Genomic DNA, 23,066 nt, shown 5'->3' with positions numbered 1-23,066 from the left:
TTGCCCTAACCAGTTTGGCTCAGGGGATAGAGCGTCGGCCTGCGGACCCAAGGATCCCAGGTTCGATTCCGGTCAAGGGCATGTACCTTGGTTGCGGGCACATACCCAGTAGGGAGTGTGCAGGAGGCAGCTGATCGATGTTTCTCTCATTGATGTTTCTAACTCTCTCTCCCTCTCCCTTCCTCTCTGAAAAGTCAATAAAATATATATATTTTTTAAAAGTTTTTGCCCCATGCTTACCTATGAGAAACACCTGAACTTATTTTTAGAGAAAAAACATTCTACATATATCAAGAAAATCATGTATCAAAATTGGCCTCCAAAACACCAAAACAAATGTTGAATCTCAGTTGTAATCAAACAAATGCAAATTGAAAGACCTGTAAATATAACAAGAAAGTTAAGATTGGAGCCTTCCTCTCTGGCTGGGTAGGTCTGTTGGTTGGATTGTCATCCTGATACCCCCGATTTGGTGGTTCCACAGAAAATGAAAGTAAATTTGTTGTTGCTATGGACTGGGAGTCAGGGCTATAGGGAGTGACTCCTAATGGGACTGAGTTCTTCTTGGAGTAATGAAACTGTCCTGGAATTAGGTAGTAATGGGGGTTGTATAACCTTGTGAGTGTATTAAAAAACACTGACTTGTATACTATGAAAGTGTGAAATTTATAGTACATGAATTACATTTTAATCTTTTAAGTGGGAAAAAAACTGGAAAACAAATAAAAATAAACTTATTCATCCTAACTCTTCAAAATAAAATACATTTAATATCTAGTCATTGTAATACCACAAAAATATTATATTTGAAATGTTTTAATGTTAAATAGAAAGCTAATTTGTAACGTTTCTTTCATAAGAAAGCCTAGAATAATGCCATGAGAATTGACTTAATTTGTTTCTTTTGGTTCTTTAAAGTTTGAATTGCATGTTTGCTTCATTAAATAAGGGAAAGGTATCCTATCCTCTATTCTCTTTTCTTCATCTGACCCAGGTTCATAGGGACAATGAACTCGTTTCCTGTGGCTCTTGGTTTTTTCTTCCACTAAAGTACCAAATCCTTTGGAAACTAGGAATATTAGGAGTGTTTTGGAGTTTACCCTTTAAAACTTGATCCTGAAGAGGAAAGCTTGGTGCCATGGGAGACAATAATTTATGTTAAGGAAGCCTTTATATATGTATGCATATTTATGAATATTTGTTCTCAACAACTGAGTTTATGGAATTGCTAAAATGGAAGAGAAAATAAGTGGTTTTGTTGGTGTCATGTGGACAGGAGTCAGATTTCAGTTAATTGTGGAAGAAGTTGGGAGAAGAATCTAAATTTTTGCTGTGCTTGATAAGCACTGAAAGAACATTGTGGGGAATTTTTGTAGTTAAAGGTAATTAGCTTTAAAAAAAAAGAAAAAATGGCCCTGGCCAGTGTTGCTAAGTGTTTAGAGCATCGGCCTGAGCACAGCAGGATTTTGGGTGTGATTCCCAGTCAAGGGCACATACCTGGATTACAGGTTTGATCCCCATCATGGGTAGGGGTGCCTATGGGAGGCAACCAATCCATGTTTCTCTCTTTTTCTCTCTCTCTCTCCCCCTCCCTCCCTCCATTTCCACCCTCCTTCTCTCTCTTTGCCTCATCCATCTCTCTCTCTCTCTCTTCCCCTCCCTCCCTCCCTTCCATTTTCTCTAAAAATCACTGGAAAAAATAACAAAATAAAATAAAAAATGTTAATGAACTTTTTGTTTCTTAAGATCAGAGGAGTTAATATGTTTGTATCCTAAATGGTAGAGTCAGTAGAGAGACGAAGTTAACAATGCAAGGATGAGAGGAAATAATTTATGACCAAAATTTCATGAAAGGCCTGAGGAATGGGAGTATAGAGCATAGCTGTGAAGTTCACCTTGGATGTGGAAGGGCCACCAGTTTCGCTGGTGTAGAAGGGAAGGAAATGAAGGTGGTGGTTTCAGATGTATTTGGGTGTTGGGGAGTGGATATTAAGAAAAGTGTCATCCAGGAGGTGGTTGTGTTGACGCCTGGGAGTCAGAGTCAGGATCATGTGCTAATAAAAAGCAGGGTGTCCGAGAAGTGCCTGAGTTTTGGAATAGCCATTGAGGGAGCACAAGTAGTGGGCATTCTGGACTCCCGACAGCCACCCATATTTGGGCACTTGATAGAAGGATTCACAGGACTCAGGGGCAGTTGTAGTCATGGCTGAGGTTTATTACAGTGAAAGGACATGTAGCAGGATCAGCAAGGAAAAAGACTCATCGGGTAGCCTTTCAAAGTTCTCCCTCCCAGAGGTGAAGATGAGGGGCTGCACATAAGTGCTCCTTCCTCCAGCAGTAAAAAGCAGGAACATATTCCCCGTGTTTCTGCCCAGGGAAGCTGGCTTAAGACCTAGTATTCCTCCCTCCACCCCTCATCTTGCACACAGAATAACCTTTCATTGTTATAGGGTGCATCCAGAACAAAGTTCCCAAAGGCCTGTCCCATAAGATTCTTAAGATCAACTCAAACTTGATACTTTCCTGTACAGACACAAAGCCTGATAATAATCCCAGTTTTTATAGTGCTAGTCTGCATGATTTCATGGTTTTGTGATTTTCTCTGTTGGGCACCTCAAGTAGTGGAGTAAAAACATGAAGTAGTTTTATCCAGACTTAAGGTTTTATAGGGCCTGAGAGTTCTAAGAAAGGATTGGGGTTGTGGGGGGTGGGGGAGCAACAGGCACTAGGTAAGATAATGATGAGAGAGCTTAAGAGTAAAATTTTTGGTTTCCTGTAGGCTACAGAGGAAAAGAATAAGCAAGGCAAGGTGGGACTCTGATTAGAAGAAACTCAACAGACAAGAGCAGAGGGTTTGCCTGATGATGGCAAGGGTCCAAGATTAGGACATGGGCTTCACCAACTTCTCTCTCTAGGCTAGTAAAAATCAGACTCATAGGTTTTTGTTGTTGTTGTTGTTACTGTCTCTAGCTACGTAGGAACCTACGTAATGTTTTAGTTGAAAACAAGCTTCACATATATATGTCTATGCTATGAATTCTGTCTTCTTAAAAGTAATGTTTTCTGGGTCTTATATATTCATTTTCTCTAATATACTAAGTTTTCCTCTGTTCTTTACTTGCTTTTTCATCATAGAGGATACTTCTGACAAGATGGATGGTAAGAACTCCCTGATTCTATTACTAAAGATTTTTATGGTTCTTAGATTCTATTTAATATCTTTATTTTCTTCATTTCTGAAAATAGACTGCTTATTTAGCAGCAATCTTAATGTGAAATTGCCTACACGATGTTTTGGTTTTATTTTAGGCTAGGCATATCCATTTTGGGTTTCCCAGTCTACCCAAATACTAGATTACTGTTTGTTATAAGTTAAATCGGTTATCTTAAATGTTTTTACTTGAGCTCTTAGTAATAATCTTGATTTCTTAAGTTTTTCTCTGATATATCAGACTTAGAAGAATAGAAAGGAATCTCATAAGTTATTTGATTCCGTTCTTTCGTTTACTAACTCTGATACAGAGAAACAAATGACATGTTTTTCAGATTCAGTTGCTTATTTATGAATATAAAATGCAAGTTACAGATGCTATCTTTTCAAGAGTGACTTTTAAACTAACATTTAATCAAAACTTGACTTTAAGCTTTGCCTTTAAATCATTATTCAAATGATTTTTTGTTACTTGGTTCAATATAGTAGTTTTTTTTATCTGGGAGGTGTTTTTTTGTCTATTAATAGGCAGTATTTTGTCCACACTTTCCCTTCACTGCATTAGGTACCTTCATGTTACCTAGGAATTTGAGTTCTATGAAAGAGGTTGTAAGAAAATATTGAATCTCTAAGTCACAGTATGAGATCTAGGAAAAATGGAGAACTGTATTTTTCTGTCAATTTTTACATAGTCTCTGAAATTGATATATCTTTCATTCTGAAGAAATGGAACATTTAATCATGTATTGGGCACATGAGTGTTACTTATATTAGTCTCTATGCTTCTCTAATGTTTAATATATTTCATAAATTTTTAAAATTTTTTGAATGAAATGAAAGTCCATCAAACCCTTTATATGACTTCTATCACTGAGATATTATGGATCCTTTAAAAACAAATCATTCTTTTCAGATAAAATATTTTCCTGTTTGGGTCAGAAACAGCCTATTTGACAAAACACTTGTTATGTGATGTGTTACTCTCACTGATGCTCAATCCTATATTTTAAAAAATATCTATATACACAGAGAGACATCTGTTATTGCCCTTTAGTAGTAGTGAGCTATGATACTTGTGTTTGGTCATTTTTGCTCATTTTCATTGACATCTTAGGGAGCAAACATAAATGTTGAGTAAATAGCTGATGAATTGATAAGCCTTTATAATGCTTTGGTGACAATACTGGGTTAATGAGGCCTAGGTCGTGGATTTGGTTCCTATGTTTGTCAGTTAGCGTTTCTAGTTCTCTTGTGGACTAACTTTGAAGATGCACCGAAAATATTCTTACTCTGGAAAGATATGAAAATCTTCATTTCAAAGGGAAATAATGACATTTGCATCTTTCTTGAGTGATTAATTTTCCTGATTTTCTTCATCATTTCAAATTTTGAGTATGAAATACAGCAGGAAAAAAGTTTACGTTATGGAATTTTGCCATTTACAATTGCCTAGTTTTAACCTTTTTGTGCTGTGAGTCATTAGGTTACCTCAATTTTTGTTCTTTGTCAAAATGAACCTTAACTGAAGACTATTAGAGGAGGAGGTTTTGTTTTTATCCTTTCATTTTAGTTTTGGGTGGGAGTCACAAAGTAGGTCTTAACAATTAGCATTGGCAGAATTTGTTGAAATGTTATTGTTTTATTTCTCTTATTTAGGAACAGCATCCGAAGATGGTAAGAATTATGCATTTTGCTAGTAACACACATACCTCTATATTAATATTTTCATCAATAGGAATTAAATATTAAAAACTAAAATAGGCTAATTTCTTTGCAAATCTATATTATTTGCCAGCTGTGGTAACTTCTACATTTTATGCTTGGTTGTGTTAGTTATGTATGTGGATTTTTTTTTTTAATTCTTCATCCCAGAGTTTTGCTTTGTATCTTCGATCATCTCATGCTGGAAAAACATAATTGCTTAACATGTTTAATAATATCTAGTATAAAGTTAGCACACAGTTCCATTTGTTTCCATAGTGACAGTAATGCTTTTCTTTTGTTTTTTGTGTTTATGTTTTTTTAATGTATGCCAACCACTTATACTTTGGGGAAGCATGTACCATTGCTTTATTGGAGTTTAAATATCATCAGCTTTTAAATGTATCTTTGTTTTTTAATTAGTTACTGGGGAATTACATATGTGATTTGAATTTGAGAGTACAAAAAACTTGCTAGATATATTTTATTTTACTGAGCCAGCTTAAAAATTAATATTTATTGCTTTTTAATTTGTAGAGCAGGAAAAATTCAATTTTTATATTTATTCTACATAAAGTCTGTCTTATTAAATCGCTGATTGGATACACATTTTCTTTTTCCTAAGTTTGACATGGATGTGACACTGTCTTGTGATACAAAACCAAATAGATTTAACTTGTTCTTTTTCTCATATTTACTCAGATATATTTGAAATCTTTTCATATTTTATGTTTTAAGTTGGAATTCTTTATAAAAATGGTTTCTGGCACTGTGTCATTGTAATTTAGAATGTAGTACCAATACTTAACTTATCCTAATTTCTTCGTTATATTGGATAAATTCTCTATTTCAAAAATAATAATTTTATCTTTCTGTTTTATTTCTTAGTCAGGAGAACATTGTATCCAACTCTAAACAGACTCTAAAAGGGTGAAAGGCCTAAACTATGGGCTTTTTTATGGAACCTTGAAGAAGTTGATAGAGTACAGGACTCTACCAACTATACTTCTGGTTTTGCTTTTGTTTTATTTCCAATTCTTACTCTCTTATCTTAATTTTGTAATTTCTCCTTACTATTCCGGTTATTTTCCATGACTCTATATAGTCATATCAGGCTAGGCAGTATATTGTGATTGCCCTACAAATTGTACCTTTTAATAAAAGAGATTCTGAGCCCTTCTTTGTGATTGTTTGGTATTGGTTCTGCTTTGATAGTGGTTGAAACTATATCTTAAGAAGACCCAAGTACCTGCTTTAATAAGCATCATCTCTTTTGGTTTAAGAGCTCCAGAGATAGATATTTTGGCTTGGTTTTGTGGAGGGGATGAGTCTCATAGAGGAGAATGGAGTACAATTAAGAGGTAGAGAAAGAAATGTGTTGAGAAAGTTGCCAACTTTTGTGTGATAGTTACTTCTCAAATCATTTTATAAATGAAACTAGAGGCCTGATGCACGAAATTCGTGCAAGGGGCTTGGCCCTCCCAGTCTCCGCTGCCTTGGCCCTTGCAGCCCCGGCTTAGTCCAGAAGGTCGTCAAGAAGGTCATTCGGCTGTCTGGTCTAATTAGCATATTACGCTTTTATTATTATAGATTGGTTGCTTGGGGGAAGACAGTGGTAAACACATCCATATCCCTCTGTAGTAATCTGATGTTTAGCACAGGATAACAGGATTAAATATTTTACCTAGTAAGATGTTCTTTCAAATCCCTTTAGAAGAAGTATATTTTCAGTTAAATGAATTGTTTGGGTTGTTGTTCCTTTATTTAATATACTCTAGACTTGAGAATAAATGTCACAGATACTGAAATTTTAGAGTTGGAATTACCAAATTAAGAAACAAATAGAATGTCTATGGTAACTTTCTTAGTTATAATTCTACTGGACTAATCAAACTAAGAATAGAAATCTTTTAGTTTGATTTTACTCTTATCCTTGATGGAAATTTAGCTTTTGGTGGAACATATAAAAAACAGTATGTATTTTTAAAATTTTAAGAGAAGTATAACCTGTAAGTGATGACTCTATTATTACAGAATTTAAGAATACTTGGAAACCACACTCAATTAGAAAATTTTAGTGAGATTTCCCCCCCCTCGTTACTAAATATTATTATACAAACCTGCCTTTATTTATGTAAAAAATTTTATTTCTTAGGTCGGGTGAGAGCGAAGCTTTCAGCACCACTTGCTGGCATAGGAAATGCCAAGACAGATTCTAGAGGAAGAAGTCGAACAAAAATGGTGTCTCAGTCACAGCGTATGTATTGCCTATCAGTTTTCCTATATTTGTAATATGTTATGATAAGTGTGTTGCTTATATATTACTGTATTAGGACATTGACCAGTGGATAAAGACAAAGCTAATTTTAAAAAGACAAGCCACATACTGAGTTCTTGTTCTATACTTTAGGTTCATCATCACCTGACAAAAATGAAGGTATTTTTTTTCAATGTTTTGGGTCAGTTGTTGTGCATGTTTTGGAATTTTTTTGAGTGGGTGTTGTCTTGTCTTTGGTGTGTTATTAGGGCTGCATCATTAATATCTGCCACTTAGAAAGAAAAACTTCATCTGCTGTATAAACTTTTGCATGCAGATATTTTAAGTAACACAGATCTCTTAATATTAAAGTTTTGACAGTTTACTCAGAAACTTGCAAATGTGGAAAATTGTGCTTTTTAGAGGCAAAATAATTGCCATGTAGTAACATCTAATCTGGTTGCATGTAGCTAATGCTATTCAAGGACAGATACATGGTATCTTCATATTTGCCCCAAAAATCTATTAGAATATAGTTAGCATTTTTGGCAGCTATAAACTGATTCATAGTGAGGAAACAAATTAAAATGACCGGTTCTGTTATATTTCTTATTAAATTTAATATTTATATTTTTGCTATTTTATTGGAAGCTGAGCTTCTCTATCAGGCCAGTTGTTAAAAAGCACAATTTTGAGGCCTAGGTAAAATGAATGATCCATTTCTACATGTTCCAGAACAGTAACACATAAACTTATGGCATTATTAACTTAAAGCAGCTTGTTCCCATTCCTCCTTTATCAAAAGATTTTCATTAGCACTTATTTCTAGAAATTTTTTTTTCTAGGAAAGTCATTCTGGGGTTATACATACAGGCTATTTTGGAAAGGAATAGATTTAACTATCTTCCATGTTGCTTAAGTGATTTATCAAGATAAGCCCTATTTTGTCTCCTTTTTAACTTGATTCCTGAATCTTGGAACCAAAGAAAAGATAGCTGGGCTTGGAGAAGGCCAGGGTGGTGAATAGATAATTCTACCTAGCAGATTCTCTCTCCTCCTCCTTCCAAAGCCAAAAATCCAGGCAGAGTAACGGTGGGAGCACTCAACAAGAGTCCTAAAAATAAGCAGACATGCTCAGTAAAATTACAAATTTTACAAATAGAAAAAATGGCAAATGCCTTCTGGGTAAGGGCTCTTCTAGCCAATTAGGAATGAATAATATCACAGTCTTCCCTGACCTTGTGTGTTTTTGGAATAATTTTTTAAAGGAACTTAATCTTTAGCAGTGTGCCACGGTAGTTTAGAACCTTGATACTCCAATGTCTGCCCAGACCAGCATCAGCCTCACCAGGAACTTGTTAGGAATGCACACTCTCATGCCATATTCAGTTCAGTCTATAATAAGATCACCAAGTAATTTGTATTACAAAAAAGTTTGAGAATTATTTATTTAAATCACAGAGCCCTAGCTGATTTGGCTCACTGGATAGAGCATCGGCCGGCGGACTAAAAGGTCCCGGGTTTGATTCCAGTCAAGGGCACATGCCTGGGTTGCAAGCTCGATCCCCAGTAGGGGGGAGTGCTGGAGGCAGCCAGTCAATGATTCTCTCTCATCATTGATGTTTCTCTCTCTCTCTCCCTCTTCCTTCCTCTCTGAAATCAATAAATATATATTGGGGTAAAAATCACAGACTCTAGCACCATACTGCCCAGATTTGAATCATGGCCCCTCCAGATTTTTTTAAGTTGTATTTTCGTATACTCATCTGTAAAATAAAGAGGATATTCTCATAGGATTGTTGTGAGGATTAAATGATATGTAGTACATTTAATACACTTAAGACAGTGCCTGGGCCCAGAGTAAGTACTATATTTTTTAGCTAATAAAATTTGTTATTCATAATCTCGTGTCAACTTAATTTTATACTCCTGTTGGGTACTTCTATACTGTGTTATTCTGTGGCCTTCAGGAAACAAAGAAGTAAATAATGGTGAAGTTTGAAAATGTGAGGTTTAAAGACTGAACTCACAATAGAGATTCAAAGTGCTTTGTGTATGGATTTTTAATACATTACTTAAGGACCTCACTTTTAGGTGTATTTTAACTACTTCAGTAGAATGTAGCAATTTTTTTTTAACTTCAAAACCCTAATCCACAATACTTCAAAATCTTTCCTAAAGAGTGAGAACGTAATGATAGGCTTTTAGACCTAAGTAGGATTTTAAAACTAGAAGACATTTTTACTATACTTAGGTTTAAATCATGTTGGAGAAGTTTTTGCTTGCTTATTTATTTGAATGACTATATGTTCCATTCCAAATCCTCTTGAAAAAAGATATTGTGGCCCTATAGAATTTGATGCAAGTTTCCTTATAATATGTTTACAGAATTATTGCTGTGATACCCATCTCACTTTGTTGTAGAATAATTCATTAGAGTTTGCATGGTATTTCCATATTTTTATGTCGTCATTAAAAAATACAACAACTCTTGGATCAAAGCAGGTGTGTTCTGATGGTTAACCAAAATAAATAAAAGCAGACCAAGTTGGAGACTTCCAGATTTATATTTATGTAAGGATTGTGTCTTTTTGTTTTTGTTGTTGGTAGTGACTGGTTGTGTACAAATGATTGTACAGCCTGTCAGAAACTTTGTCTCCCTGCCCCAACCCACTCTCTGCCATTTGTTTTATTCTGTGTGTCTTACGAAAGATAAATTGTGTAGCTTTTTCTTGTAATTTTTCTTCAGCTATAAGATGATGTAGTTCTTCTTTGCCTATAGTTTAAAATTAAATGTTTAAGTAATAAAAACTTAAACATTTAATTATTTAGATTTTAGGCCATCAGAAGAAAAGCTGAAGAACTTATATTTATTTTTGCAACTTCATTTCATCTGCTTTGTACATGAGTGTCCTATTTCAGCTTACCAGCTGCAAAAACTACTAAATGTACCTGCTTTTGTTACAGACATCTGTGGTTTTGGGATATTGGGGTTGTTTTGTTTTCTTGTTTTGTTTTTTTGCTTTAGGGCTTTTTATTTTTTAAGAACTGACTAAAGCTTTCTTATTTCCATCTGCCATCCGCTTTAAATCTGCTCTTCCCCTCAACATGGATTATAACCCTTACCCTAATTCTGCCTTTACACTTGTTCAGGATCACAATCTGCTAATACCATTGGTGGTAAGAATCTGTAGACTCTATGTGTCCATCTATTGTTTGATCACCTACTTTCATTATCAAGAATGGGTTCTATTCAGCAGAAATTTGTAACATAATAGCCCATTAGTTTGGAGCAATATTGCCCATTACGATTTTTCCTTGGCCTGTCTTTTATTACCAAAACCCTGGATTTTAAAAATTATCCAAGTTAACCCCACAGGTATAAACATTCAGAAGCAAAGGAGATTTAGTAATGCTTTGAAAATATCTCATGACAATGTAAAATGGTAGTTTGAATACGTTAGGCAGCGCAGAGAAATTAGGCATCCATTTTTAAGTTTTACAAATTAGAGTATTTTCTAGTAGTTTGATATTTCCTAGGTACATCATGCCCCTTGTCATCACTCTGTGGTTTTCTTAGAAATAATTAGCCTTGGTGGTTCTTGCTGGGGAAAGAGCCTTGATATTTTCTTCTAAGTATAAATAATTCCAAATGAGTCATAGGCACTGCAGTTATCACTGTTGTATTATTTGGATAAATTCCAAATAATATGTGGAATAGGTGGAGTGGTTACTCTCCTTCTATACTGTATGTTTGCTGTCTGCTGAATAGACCCACACTTCAAGGAATTCTCTAGTCTCCTACAAATACCTCTACCTCTAAACTTATATTAGTTTTAACTGAATACCATATTGCACATGTTCAGTTCATTACGTCCACTTTTTATATTGTTGCAAGTGTTCCCATAAAATATTCCATCAGCTTATGTTGCATTGTGAGTTTGTGGCATGTTGGGTGTTTGGATGTTTTGGTGTGTATGTTTAGTTTAGACACTGCATGGAGAAATAGGTGCCTTGTGAGTATACCGAAGGTTATAACTTAAAGAAATCTGATTTAAAGATTCTTCACCTGGAACATCATGAAATAATTCTGTTTAGAATTTCTTCTACTCAAATAGTTAAGTCATTAATTTCATTAGAAACACTACTTTGTTTTACAGTATTGCTATAATCAGTGGAAGTTATATTTCATATGGTATGCCGGTAAAGTTTAGAAATTAAGCATATGTTTATATTGTATTCAGTAAGACAAAGCCAAGAAAACTATAGCAAGGGTCACAGATCAGCAGCCCATGGACCACATCCCGCCTGTCTCCATTCATGTATTATTTGGTCTACTACACATCATGATAAAAACCTGGAAATTTTAAAGCTTTAATTTTTAAATTCCCAAACCTGGCCAGTATCACCTCAAGACAGCTGGCTGGCACTAAAAAATCACCACTCCCTGCCTTACACTCAGCACTGTGCTCTCATTGACATCCTGCTCATCTCATTGGCATTTGAGTCTTTAATCTCTGCTCCTTGGAAATGAAGTGTGATTGGGTAAAATTGCACAAGGTGAGCAGTGACTGCCCTGTTGGTTAGGAGAAGTAATGCCAACAAAAGGGAAATGTTACTTTCATGAAGATTTATTTGTGTGCAGTTTTAACTTCTCTATGTTACTATCTACCATTCAGAATCTAGAGTCACATTATATCTTGCAGTTATCTAGTCAATGCAGATATAAAATGTTTTCACAAGGAGCTCATCCCCCGAAAAGTTAACCCAGGCAATTCTAGTTTTAAAACATGTTTCTTAAGTTTTTTTTAAACCCTTGCCTTAATCTCTGAGATTTTATTTACCTCCTTCTCTATTTCCCCGACCACATATCCTGTTCCTGTCAAGACTGAATATCACCAGGTTGGAAAGGGTCTGACTTCTTTGACATTTGCCTTTTAGTCCTATTCTACCCTCAGTACTTCTACATTTGATTGTGGCCACGCAAGATCCCTTTGCTATTTAAAGGCAAATAGCAAGTTTCTTTTCAGTTGGCCAATTTTGTAAACATTTAAAATTTAATTTTGTAAAAATTTTAAAAATAACTTTGTTATACCCATTCAGAGGCATTCTCAAGCAGGACAACTTAACATAAAGCAAGTTTTTATTATATTTTCAACAAAAACAATAGCAGTGACAGATTATTAATTTTTTCCCTTTCAATATATGGCTTTAGCCATATGAAATGTATTGCCTGAAAGTTATTTCTTTGGAAATTTTTTATACTATTTGTGTTCTGAAAATCATAATACTGTTGTCCTTATCAAACATAGATGGTATCTTGTACCCCCCAAATTTAAAGTATATTTCACATGATTGACCATTCAGTTTAAGTATTTGTAGTATATGTTTTTTTCCCATAGGTTATGGTCATATATAAATCTTGTTCATTCCATTTCCTTTGCACTTAGTTACAATACTAGCACAGTGTTCTCAGGTGTATTTCTTAAATTTTTATCCTTTCCCAAGTTCTCTTGGAATTCACATCTTCACGTTTGTATGTGTGTTTGTTCAGCTGGCAGCCGGTCTGGATCTCCAGGAAGAGTTCTGACCACAACAGCCCTCTCCACTGTGAGCTCTGGTGTTCAGAGAGTCCTGGTCAATTCAGCCTCCGCACAGAAGAGAAGCAAGATACCACGGAGCCAGGGCTGTAGCAGGGAGGCTAGTCCATCTAGACTCTCAGTGGGTAAGAATTTCTATGTGAGACTTGGGACTTTTTATTTCTTCTTTGTTTCAGGTTTTGGTAGCATTGAAGACTGATTAGTCACTTTTAAGTTAAAGGAAAACAACTTAAAATCCAAGGCAAAATGAAATATAGGTTATAAATTGAATTAGATAGTTTATCTTAAAAGTATAATTTATGTAATTACTAAACTATTATTTTACCCTTCCAATCTAAAACAAGTTAGAGGACTGTATTCAAGAAATTTAACCGTATTTCTGGTAATCCTTCATTTCTAGGAAGAGTTAACTTCTTCCCAACCTTAGAAAAACTTAAGTTATTGATCAGTTTTCAAGAAATAAAAATAAAACCAAAATATCCAAAACACAAATTCTGTCTTCCGTTTCCTCCTTTCTGAATGCTGCTGATGCTCGGACCAGCCCGAAGCAGTCGTATCCCTCGACCGAGTGTGAGCCAAGGCTGCAGCCGAGAGGCCAGTCGGGAGAGCAGCCGGGACACAAGTCCTGTCCGCTCTTTCCAGCCCCTCGGTAAGTGTTTGGGCAGGTGTGAGGTGCACTGCTTTCCCCTTGTTGCTATCACCATGTGATAACTGCAGCGTAAGCTTGGGTTTAGCTTTCTGTATCGACTGTATCTTCACCTCTATCTCATTTCTCCTTTTTTGAGGAATCGGGAGGAAATTTTGTATTTGGGACATTTTCCTTTGACGTTTGTTTACCTTAAATGAGCAAGTTAGACATTGTATAAACAAATTGTCTTTATAATCTAGTAAATATCACACAGATTTAAACTACAGAATATTGAATTCAGTATTTTTCTTAACAAATAAACCCATAAAATTTAAATATAACATTTAGATATGTACTCTCAACTGAAATATGAACTGTTTGAGTACTTTTGTCCTTTTCAGCAGAAATATTAACATTTCAACTTAGACATTTGACTGTGGTTACTGGGAAGAGTGCTGCAGAATAATATATGAACTACCCATTAAAATGGGCAGAATTAACATTTTTATAGTATTTTCCAGTTTGTCATTTCCTGTATATTATGTGGCTCATGTCATGTCACTGCTATAGAACCTATCTGTCCCTCATTATAGAGATTATATTATAACCTTGATTATAATACCATGTAACATTATATTTACCTCAGTTATAAAAATGTTAAATGCTTTTTTTAAGCCTTTAGTATTTTAAAATAATGGAAAGGCAGAATATTTTTCACTGAAACTCTTTAGGATTTCTGTGGCTCAAATATATCACTAGATTGTCCTTTACTGACCTAGAAAACCCCATTGAGCTGGGGACACAGACAGATATATCCTTAATCTTTGTTGTTTAGCCAAGTGTCCCAGGTGCCAAAGAGTTTCCCTTTCTGTATATTGCCAGAGATATTTTTAATTCATATGCAATAGTTTTAGTCTGTGGAGTATCTGTGTGTGTGCACATATATACACACATACATTAAGAAGTAAAATAAATTATACATTTATATAAAGTAAGCGTGCCACCTTCAAGAATTGAAGGAAATAGAGTGGGTATTGGGTTAAGAGCATATATTCTAGTGCCAGATGGCCTAAGTTCTTACCCCAGTTCTGTAACTTTTCTATACTTGGGTGTCCTCATCTGTAAAACTACATAATTTGTAGTGTGTACTCAGGATTGTTTATAAAATACTGTAAATGAGAGAATGTATGAAAAACCTCTCAGAGAAGTGCCTGCCACCAGTGTTGCTGCTCCTGCACCTCTTCCCCTGAGGCTCTAATTGCTCACCTAGAAATAGTTCTGTTAGGCGCTAGGACAGTGATGGCGAACCTATGACGTGTGTCAGAGGTGACACGCGAACTCATTTTTTTGGTTGATTTTTCTTTGTTAAATGGCATTTAAATATATAAATAAATATCAAAAATATAAGTCTTGCCCTGGCTGGTTTGGCTCACTGGATAGAGCATCAGCCTGCGGACTCAAGGGTCCCAGGTTCGATTCCGGTCAAGGGCATGTACCTTGGTTGCAGGCACATCCCCAGTAGGGGGTGCGCAGGAGGCAGCTGATCGATGCTTCTCTCTCATCGATGTTTCTAACTCTCTATCCCTCTCCCTCTCTGTAAAACATCAATAAAATATATATGTGTGTGTGTGTGTCTTTGTTTTACTATGGTTCCAAATATCAAAAAATTTCTATATGTGACACAGCACCAGAGTTAAGTTAGGGTTTTTCAAAATGCTGACACACCGAGCTCAAAAGGTTCACCATCACTGCTCTAGGATCTTAGATTTTTTTAATGGTCTAACACCTGCATTTGTATAATGATAATACTGCAGTATTCTTAGGAAACACAAGATAAGAAGAAACAAAAACATGTGTCTGTACTTTTAAAATCTGTATAATAGAGAGTAAAGGAAATTTACAACCAACAATTAATTAATTAATTAATTTAAAAAACAAACGTTGCCCCGCCTCTGTATGTTCAGTGGTTAGAGCATTGGCCCATACACCAAAGTGTTGTGGGTTCAGTTCCTGGGCAAGGGCATGTACTTGGGTTGCAAGTTCAATCCCCAGCCCCAGATGGGGTGCATGCAGGAGGCAACCAATCGATGTGTCTCTCACATCAATGTTCTACTCTCTCTAACTCTCTCCCTCCTTCCTTCCCTCCCTGCCTTTTTATTCCCTCCCTTCATCCTGTAATTAGCATATTATGCTTTTATTATTTTAGACTTGAGGCCCAATGCACAAATTCATGCATAGGTAGGGTCCCTCTGCCTAACCGGTGATTGAGGCCTATCGGGAGGCTGGCAAGCCAGGGGGAGGTACCAGGGGAGGTTGGCCAGCCAGCCGGGGGGAGGAGCCACGGAAGGCTGGCCGGCTGGGGGGAGATGGGCCACAGGAGGTTGGCTGGCAGCGGGGAGCGGTTGCGGGAAGTTGGCTGTGGGAGTGCACTGACTTCCAGGGAGCAACTCCTGCATTGAGTATCTGCCCTCTGGTGGTCACTGCACATCATAGCGACCAGTCATTCGGTCATAAAGGTCACTTAGGCTTTTATATAGATAGATAGATACTGCATAGTAAAGGTATCAGATAAGCCCTGTTTGTTACACAGGGTTTAAGAGTAGCATTCCCAGAGGTGAGGTTATCCCCCGTTCCCATTTTCTGCTGTATTTGCCTATATTCTGCTGTCCTTATTTTATTTGGTGAATTCTTTTGTTGCCTCTAACTTGCATATTGCCATTTAACAGGTGGATTCCATAGCTTGCCATTTATTCAGTGGTAGCACATGGCCAGTGTGAGGGCCCTAAAACATCACAAATCAATCAGAGCTGAGCAAAGCTGAACTTCCCCAGAACTTGCACCCTTAGTTTCCATTTATTTCCAGAACTAAGAAAGGCTTAAATTATGACAAGCACATGAGTGCTGCCCCTTACCCTGTTATCTTCACCAACAAATAACTACTAATTACTTAAAGTTTTACAGAGATTTTCATCCATTAGGCATTGCTATATTGATTCAACTCTGTCTCACCATTATAGAAATTATTTCTATTGAGTAAAATTAAAACTATATATGCCCAGCCAGTGTAGCTCAGCGGTTGAGATTAAAGCCAAGAACCAAGAGACCATTGGTTCGATTCCCGGTCAGGGCACATGCCCGGGTTTTGAGTTCAATCCCCTGTGAGGGGTGTGTAGGGAGGCAGCCAATTAATGATCCTCTCCCATCATTGATGCTTCTATCTTCTCTTCCTCTCCTTTCCTCTCTGAAATTAATAAAAAAATATATATTTTTAAAAAACTATATATGAATGTGTTTACTAACAATAAATGAATCATCTTTCAAGGTTTACTAAAGCATTTTGTGCAGCATTATTTCTGTTTAATCCTTTCCTCAATATTTTTTATGATTTTCTTATTCATTAAGTTCCTGTGGCAAAGGAGAGAGTGATTTATGAAACAAAAGTATTTTAACTGCTCTAATTAATGTATCTGAAGAAGAGTAACTTTTAGAATAAAAGTAATATATTTTGTTAGATATCAAAATGAATTTTTTTCTGACTTATTTGTTTCTACATGTATGAAAAATATTGACTTTATGGTGATCTTGTGGATTTTAGGATCTAAAATTTTAAATATGGTAAATTTAGATTTAGAGAAACATGCCATAAGGGCATGGAGATGTTTCACACATTTCCAGGGTTTTTTATTATTAAATTTGTAATGTTCTTTCTTTGATGCTCAAATGTGCTTTAATATTTAAATAATCTACTGAATGTAGAACTTACAATTTATGAACTATATGGAAAATGTTTATGTTAACATAAATGATGTATATTATCTTTTGAACAATGTGAAGATGGTAAGTGTGAGATACTAGTCCTTGAAAGAGTTAAGATACTGAGGTATATCACATACAACTGTTTAGCTTTGATCAGGTTAATTAATCTCTATGCTTTAGTTTACCTATTTATAAAATAGAATAGTAATAACTTTCATTGGGTTTAGGATTGGAGGAGATAGGATTATTATTGATTACTAGTTACCATAGTGGTTTTTTTTTTAAACTACAGTGTTCATTTTTTTGTTTCATGCTTGTACTTTTGACATTTCCTTCCATTTGAATACTTACTTTTTTTTGTCTCCTGTGGGATTGTCTGTCCCCTTAGGTGTAAGATCTGTTGTGTGTCAAGGATGATGTTCAGTTGCTAATGTTCAATTACCCTGTTTGGCAATATTCTGACCCTTAACTTTTAAAAGTAATGCCAGTGTTAACTAACTCTCCTTGCCTGACTGTAGTGCTGCCACTATTCCTTGTTTCTGTGGTAATAGATGAGGTTTGTATGGTCCTGTTATTCCAGCCTCCAGACACCATTCCAGATCTACTGGTGCCCTCTACGCCCCCGATGTGTATGGGGCCTCAGGTGAAGGATGAGTACATTTTCACTCTCATCTGTGCATTTCAGATTTTTGTCCCTTTGAGTTTCCATTGAATAATATTCATGTTTTAAAATCAATTTGTTTTTTATTTAAATTTAATTTGTTGGAGAATAAATAATTTGTGGTATTTTTATTTTCCTCCAAGTAATTTTTTCCCCTTTAGCAACCTTATTTGAACATTTTTTTCATTGGCAGATGGACATTTTTCTTTTGTATTATCTAAGTTATGTCATTTTAAATATAGAATTGTTTTATGTTCTCAGTTATGTACCTCATCTTCGTACATTAAAAAAAAAAACCAAAATGGTGGATGAAGTGTTTTAATTGTGCATGATGGTATAGAAAGTAATTAAGGGGGAGAACCCATCTGGTTTGTCTTCACATACCTCAGAATGTCAGGCACTTATTAGTAGGTACTTAACAAATATCAAATGATATGTCTTCGTTGTAGAATGAATTCAGCCTGTCTTGAAGGAGAAGAGATAATAATTAGAGGGTTTTTTCTCTTGTAAAGTCCTCGTGTGGCTTCAGTGAATTTAATAATCATTATTGGTTTGAGGATTGACATTTGTTCTAGTCTCACCAATGTGGAGGAGATTGGTCCGACTAAAAGCTGGATTAATTACAATGCTACAGATTTGTAAGCTCCTAGTCGGCCAGCCATGCTTTCTTCCACCTTCTGATTGTGAATGTATTGTAACTACTGGTCTTTAAATTTAGTTTTTACAGATTGTCAGCAATTTTAATTGCCTTTACCATTTTTTGACCAAAAACTATATGTACCAGAAAATATTGTATTGCTTTTAAAATGCTTTCCCCATTGGTTTTTTTTTTTCCCCCTTAAGGATATTAAAATTTCTAACCTGACACTGTTACATTTATGACTCTCTCAAAACTTTTTTCTTTCTTTTGATGAACTAGGTCCAGGATATGGGATCAGCCAATCAAGTCGACTGTCAGCTTCTGTCAGTGCCATGCGAGTCCTGAACACAGGTTCTGATGTGGAGGAGGCAGTAGCAGATGCCTTGGTACTTTTCTTTATTTTCTTATCTTTATAGATGTTCTAATTATGAAACTAATGTCTGAGTAAGCCAGTCCAGAGAGTCAGAAGGAAGGTGGGAAAATTCTTGTGGATTGAATCTAGGAAGATCAAATGTGAGCAGTGTTAAAAGCAGTATAATTAATTCTTGATCTTTATTTGGTCAGAAATTAAATGATGGCCAATAGTAATTGATAGGATATCAAAAATATAAATACTAAAATTATAAGATAAAAAAATATATAAATACTGATGTCTAATCTGGTGATGTGTTTTATGCACTATGTAATACACAGAGTTAGGGCAGACAGAATATATACACTGTGAGCATATAATTTCAAGGCTAAGTCAACCTTGAGTATTTGGAGATTGTTTTAGCTTGGAGTGGGATTTTGTTTAGTTTTTTACTTTTGTATTTTCAGAGCTGAGAGAAAGTACAACTTAAAGATATATTTTAATTAATATATCTTTCTGGCTCTTTATGCTTGACACATATAAGTGAGCTTTAAAAACATAATGTACAGCCCTAGCCGGTTTGACTCAGTGGATAGAGTATCGTCCTGAGGACTGACGGGTCCCAGGTTCGATTCCGGTCAAGGGCATATGCCTGGGTTGCGGGCTCAATCTCTGGTGTGGGGCGTGCAGGAGGTAGCCAATCAATGATTCTCTCTCATCATTGATGTTTCTATCTCTCCCTCTCCCTTCCTCTCTGAGATAAATAAAAATATATTTAATAAATAAATAATAAAAACATAATGTACAGATGAAACTTTTTCATAAGACTGCGGTACATGTATCACTGCTGTTTTTCTCATATAAACTTATGAAGAAAGTGTCATTTGAAACAATGAAAATAATGGACTTTTGCCAGTTTCCCAAGTCAATTCAGTATGATACTTCCTTTTTCAAATTATATTAATCCCATGTTTGAGAAGCACTTTCTCAGTTTTATACTCAAAACTTACAAAAGACCTCATCTTTGTTTTGAAATTAAAAATTACATTGTACCTTTTAAAACTATACCTCAATCTTAACCAGTGTTGATATAACATAGTTTTGCCAAAAATATTTTAAAAACAAGTTTAAAAAAATATTTGTTATCACTGTAATGTAATAAATGTAGTAATATATGTAATTCTGCTCTGACAATCTATATGTGCTTAATTTTTCCTTTCATCTCCGCCATTTGATTATTTTTAAATAAATTAATGTAACTAGGTAGGAACTTGGTTCTCTTGGGCATTGGCTATATTGATCACGTCTTGTTCTGATGATACTAAATCAGAAGATGTTTTAAATTTATGATTTTTCAATTCATATTTTCTAGTTTCTTTTTAAATAGATGATTTACCAGTTAAATTCTGCTCACATAAATTTTATGAATTGAAAGAGGTTTTTCTTGAAATATTCCTTACAATACTAAGGTGTTGAGATTTTGTGTTTGGCTTATATGGGGAATATTTAACCACCAGGGCTAAAAGCTAAATCCCAATAAATTGATTCTATCTACTTCCATTATTTGCATAGTATAGTATTCCAGTTATAACTATCAGTTTTTAGGAAAAGAATTCCAAACTCAATTTGGACCTTGGAAAAAATTAAAGGAATAAAGTTAACTTTGGAAATAACAAAAGGATCCAAATAGAAGACTTAAATTGGGGAAACTGGTTAAGGAAATATTTTTGTGCTTACATATTTTTTTTTGGACTAAAAGTTATTGGTAAGATGAAAGATATAGTCTGCTAATAAGCTGTTCTTATGTATCTATATATTAAAAAGTTTAATGTTTCTGATTATGAGCATTATGTATTCCTACTTCATTGTGCTATGTAGCAAAATGTTCTTCATTATTTTTAATTTTTCTCTTTAAAAATTTACTGCTCTCAGCTCTTAGGAGACATGCGGACTAAGGTATAGACATTGCTACTTTATGAACTCTTATGATACCGTTACTTTTTCTTTCCTTTATCACATTAACAGATGATAGTATTCTATAAAAACTTCAAGTAGAAGTAATAAAATCTTTAGACATACATCCTGTCTTTTTTTATATGTATGATTAAGAATAGGTAGATATTGGGGTTCTCATCTTTTAAGCTTGAGTACTTCATACAAATAGATGATGTCACTCACACTGATTATCTTTAACAAAACTGATCCTGGAGCTCGACACAGAAAATGTCACATTACTGCTATTCTAAATTAAGTTGGCATCTCTGAATTAATATGAAGCATTTAGTGGTGGAAATGTCATTATATAATTTTTTAATTTGATTCAAATTATATTTCTTTTAGATTTTAGAATTTGGAGAATTTATAGCCATCTGGAACTATTTTAAATAATAGTGCTTAATCTGTTTTGTAGAAATGTCTTCACCTCTCACCAGCCTATCTTCAGATATTAGATTACATAAAGATTTGCTTTTAATTTTCCTAAGGAAATCTCATTTATCTACTCTCTCATTTCACTTTTGATATGCAAGGTATAATTAGCAGTTGCATATATTAAATAATAAACATGTAAAGGAATCTAAATATTCTTTTTCATATTTATTCAAATAGATGGTATAGACACAGTAGGGAAAACAGAGGACCCTCAAGGAGCTTGCCTACTAAAAATAATAGTAAGCAAAACAGGTTCTCATCATTTTTTGTATTTTACTTTTCAAGATGACATGAGGGTTGGGTATAAGGGAAGAAGGAGTGGAAGAGAAATGATAGTGGAGGTAAAAGAAGAGTAGAAGACATGTAGATAGGAAAAATAGAACTTTACATGAGTTGTTTTTCTTTAATTTATTGTCCATATCCTAATCCATCCTCATCCTTTAAAAAAGTAATATTTTCTTCTTACCAACTCAGATTTCCAGTACAGTTTTGGCTCATTTATGATTTGGTAATCCTTGGTTTTCCAAGAAAAGAAGAAAGAAAAGGAAAACCCACATTCTTTTTTTATCATTTCCCACTTACATATCTGAACTTCGATAGAGTGTTATTCTGCTTCTACCACTTCCCATGGTTAAAGAATATTTCATCTTCTACTAAATTCTAAAACATGGTTTTTGAAGAAAAACTAAATATTGACATTATATCATTAAAATATTTAGCAGCATGCTTTGTACTGATTTTAAAACAAAAACCAGTCCTTTTGTATCAGTGGAAATTGTGAAATACCAGTGTTCTTTTAGCTACCCCTAATAAGAATCTTTATGTATATAACAGAAAAAACCTGCTCGAAGAAGATATGAGTCATATGGAATGCATTCAGATGATGATGCCAACAGCGATGCGTCTAGTGCTTGTTCAGAGCGCTCCTACAGTTCTCGAAATGGTAGTATTCCTACGTATATGAGGCAGACTGAAGATGTGGCAGAAGTCCTCAATAGGTGTGCTAGTTCCAACTGGTCAGAAAGGAAAGAAGGCCTTCTGGGTCTGCAGAACTTACTGAAAAATCAGAGAACACTGAGGTGAGTTGTGTTATCTTAAAATAGTTGTCCTATTTAGCACTTTTTGACTTGACTTTGGTTTCTATAACACTTTTGAGCAGCGGTTCTCAACCTGTGGGTCGCAACCCCTTTGGGGGTTGAACGACCTTTGCACAGGGGTCGCCCTAAAACCATCAGAAAACACATATATAATTACATATTGTTTTTGTGATTAATCACTGTGCTTTAATTATGTTCAATTTTTAACAATGAAATTGGGGGTCACCACAACATGAGGAACTGTATTAAAGGGTCGCAGCATTAGGAAGGTTGAGAGCCACTGCTTTAGAGATACTGGTATAGGAGCATACTTGTCCTGAATTTAGAAGGTGGTATTAAAATATTTTCCCAATCTTCAGTCCTTTAGGACAATCTGTACTATTATACTAAGAAATTTTCAAATTCACTTATTCTATTTAAAGAAATATTTTTTGTGTGTGTGTGTTTACAGAGAGGAAGGGAGAGGGATAGAGAGTTAGAAACATCGATGAGAGAGAAACATCTATCAGCTGTCTCCTGCACACTCCCCACTGGGGATGTGCCCGCAACCAAGGTACATGCCCTTGACCGGAATCGAACCTGGGACCTTTGAGTCTGCAGGTTAAATGCATATCCACTGAGCCAAACCAGTGAGGGTGAGACTGATATTCTGATAGCTGATTGGGGAGTTACACTTTGTAAACCAATACATTCCTGTTCATTCTGTGACTTTTGTATTAAATATGTTTGGCAG

The 23,066-nt window shown here is 35.1% G+C and overlaps 1 protein-coding gene across 1 annotated transcript in view; it reads left to right on the top strand.

The window, feature by feature from the left end:
* CLASP2 (cytoplasmic linker associated protein 2) overlaps positions 1 to 23,066 on the top strand; it is a 152,608-nt gene that overhangs the window by 67,373 nt on the left and 62,169 nt on the right. The window contains exons 18-25 of the mRNA XM_015561252.1: positions 3,136 to 3,159; positions 4,868 to 4,885; positions 7,068 to 7,169; positions 12,724 to 12,894; positions 13,311 to 13,418; positions 17,734 to 17,796; positions 18,734 to 18,840; positions 22,071 to 22,315. Of these exons, the coding sequence (XP_015416738.1) occupies positions 3,136 to 3,159; positions 4,868 to 4,885; positions 7,068 to 7,169; positions 12,724 to 12,894; positions 13,311 to 13,418; positions 17,734 to 17,796; positions 18,734 to 18,840; positions 22,071 to 22,315 (838 nt within the window). The remainder of the gene's footprint in view (positions 1 to 3,135; positions 3,160 to 4,867; positions 4,886 to 7,067; positions 7,170 to 12,723; positions 12,895 to 13,310; positions 13,419 to 17,733; positions 17,797 to 18,733; positions 18,841 to 22,070; positions 22,316 to 23,066) is intronic.

The sequence above is a fragment of the Myotis davidii genome, unplaced genomic scaffold, assembly GCF_000327345.1.
Source record: "Myotis davidii unplaced genomic scaffold, ASM32734v1 scaffold395, whole genome shotgun sequence".
NCBI classification, from domain to species: Eukaryota; Metazoa; Chordata; class Mammalia; order Chiroptera; family Vespertilionidae; genus Myotis; species Myotis davidii.
The sequence above is the reverse complement of the archived record's forward strand: the minus strand, read 5'-3'. Positions and strand labels throughout refer to the sequence as shown.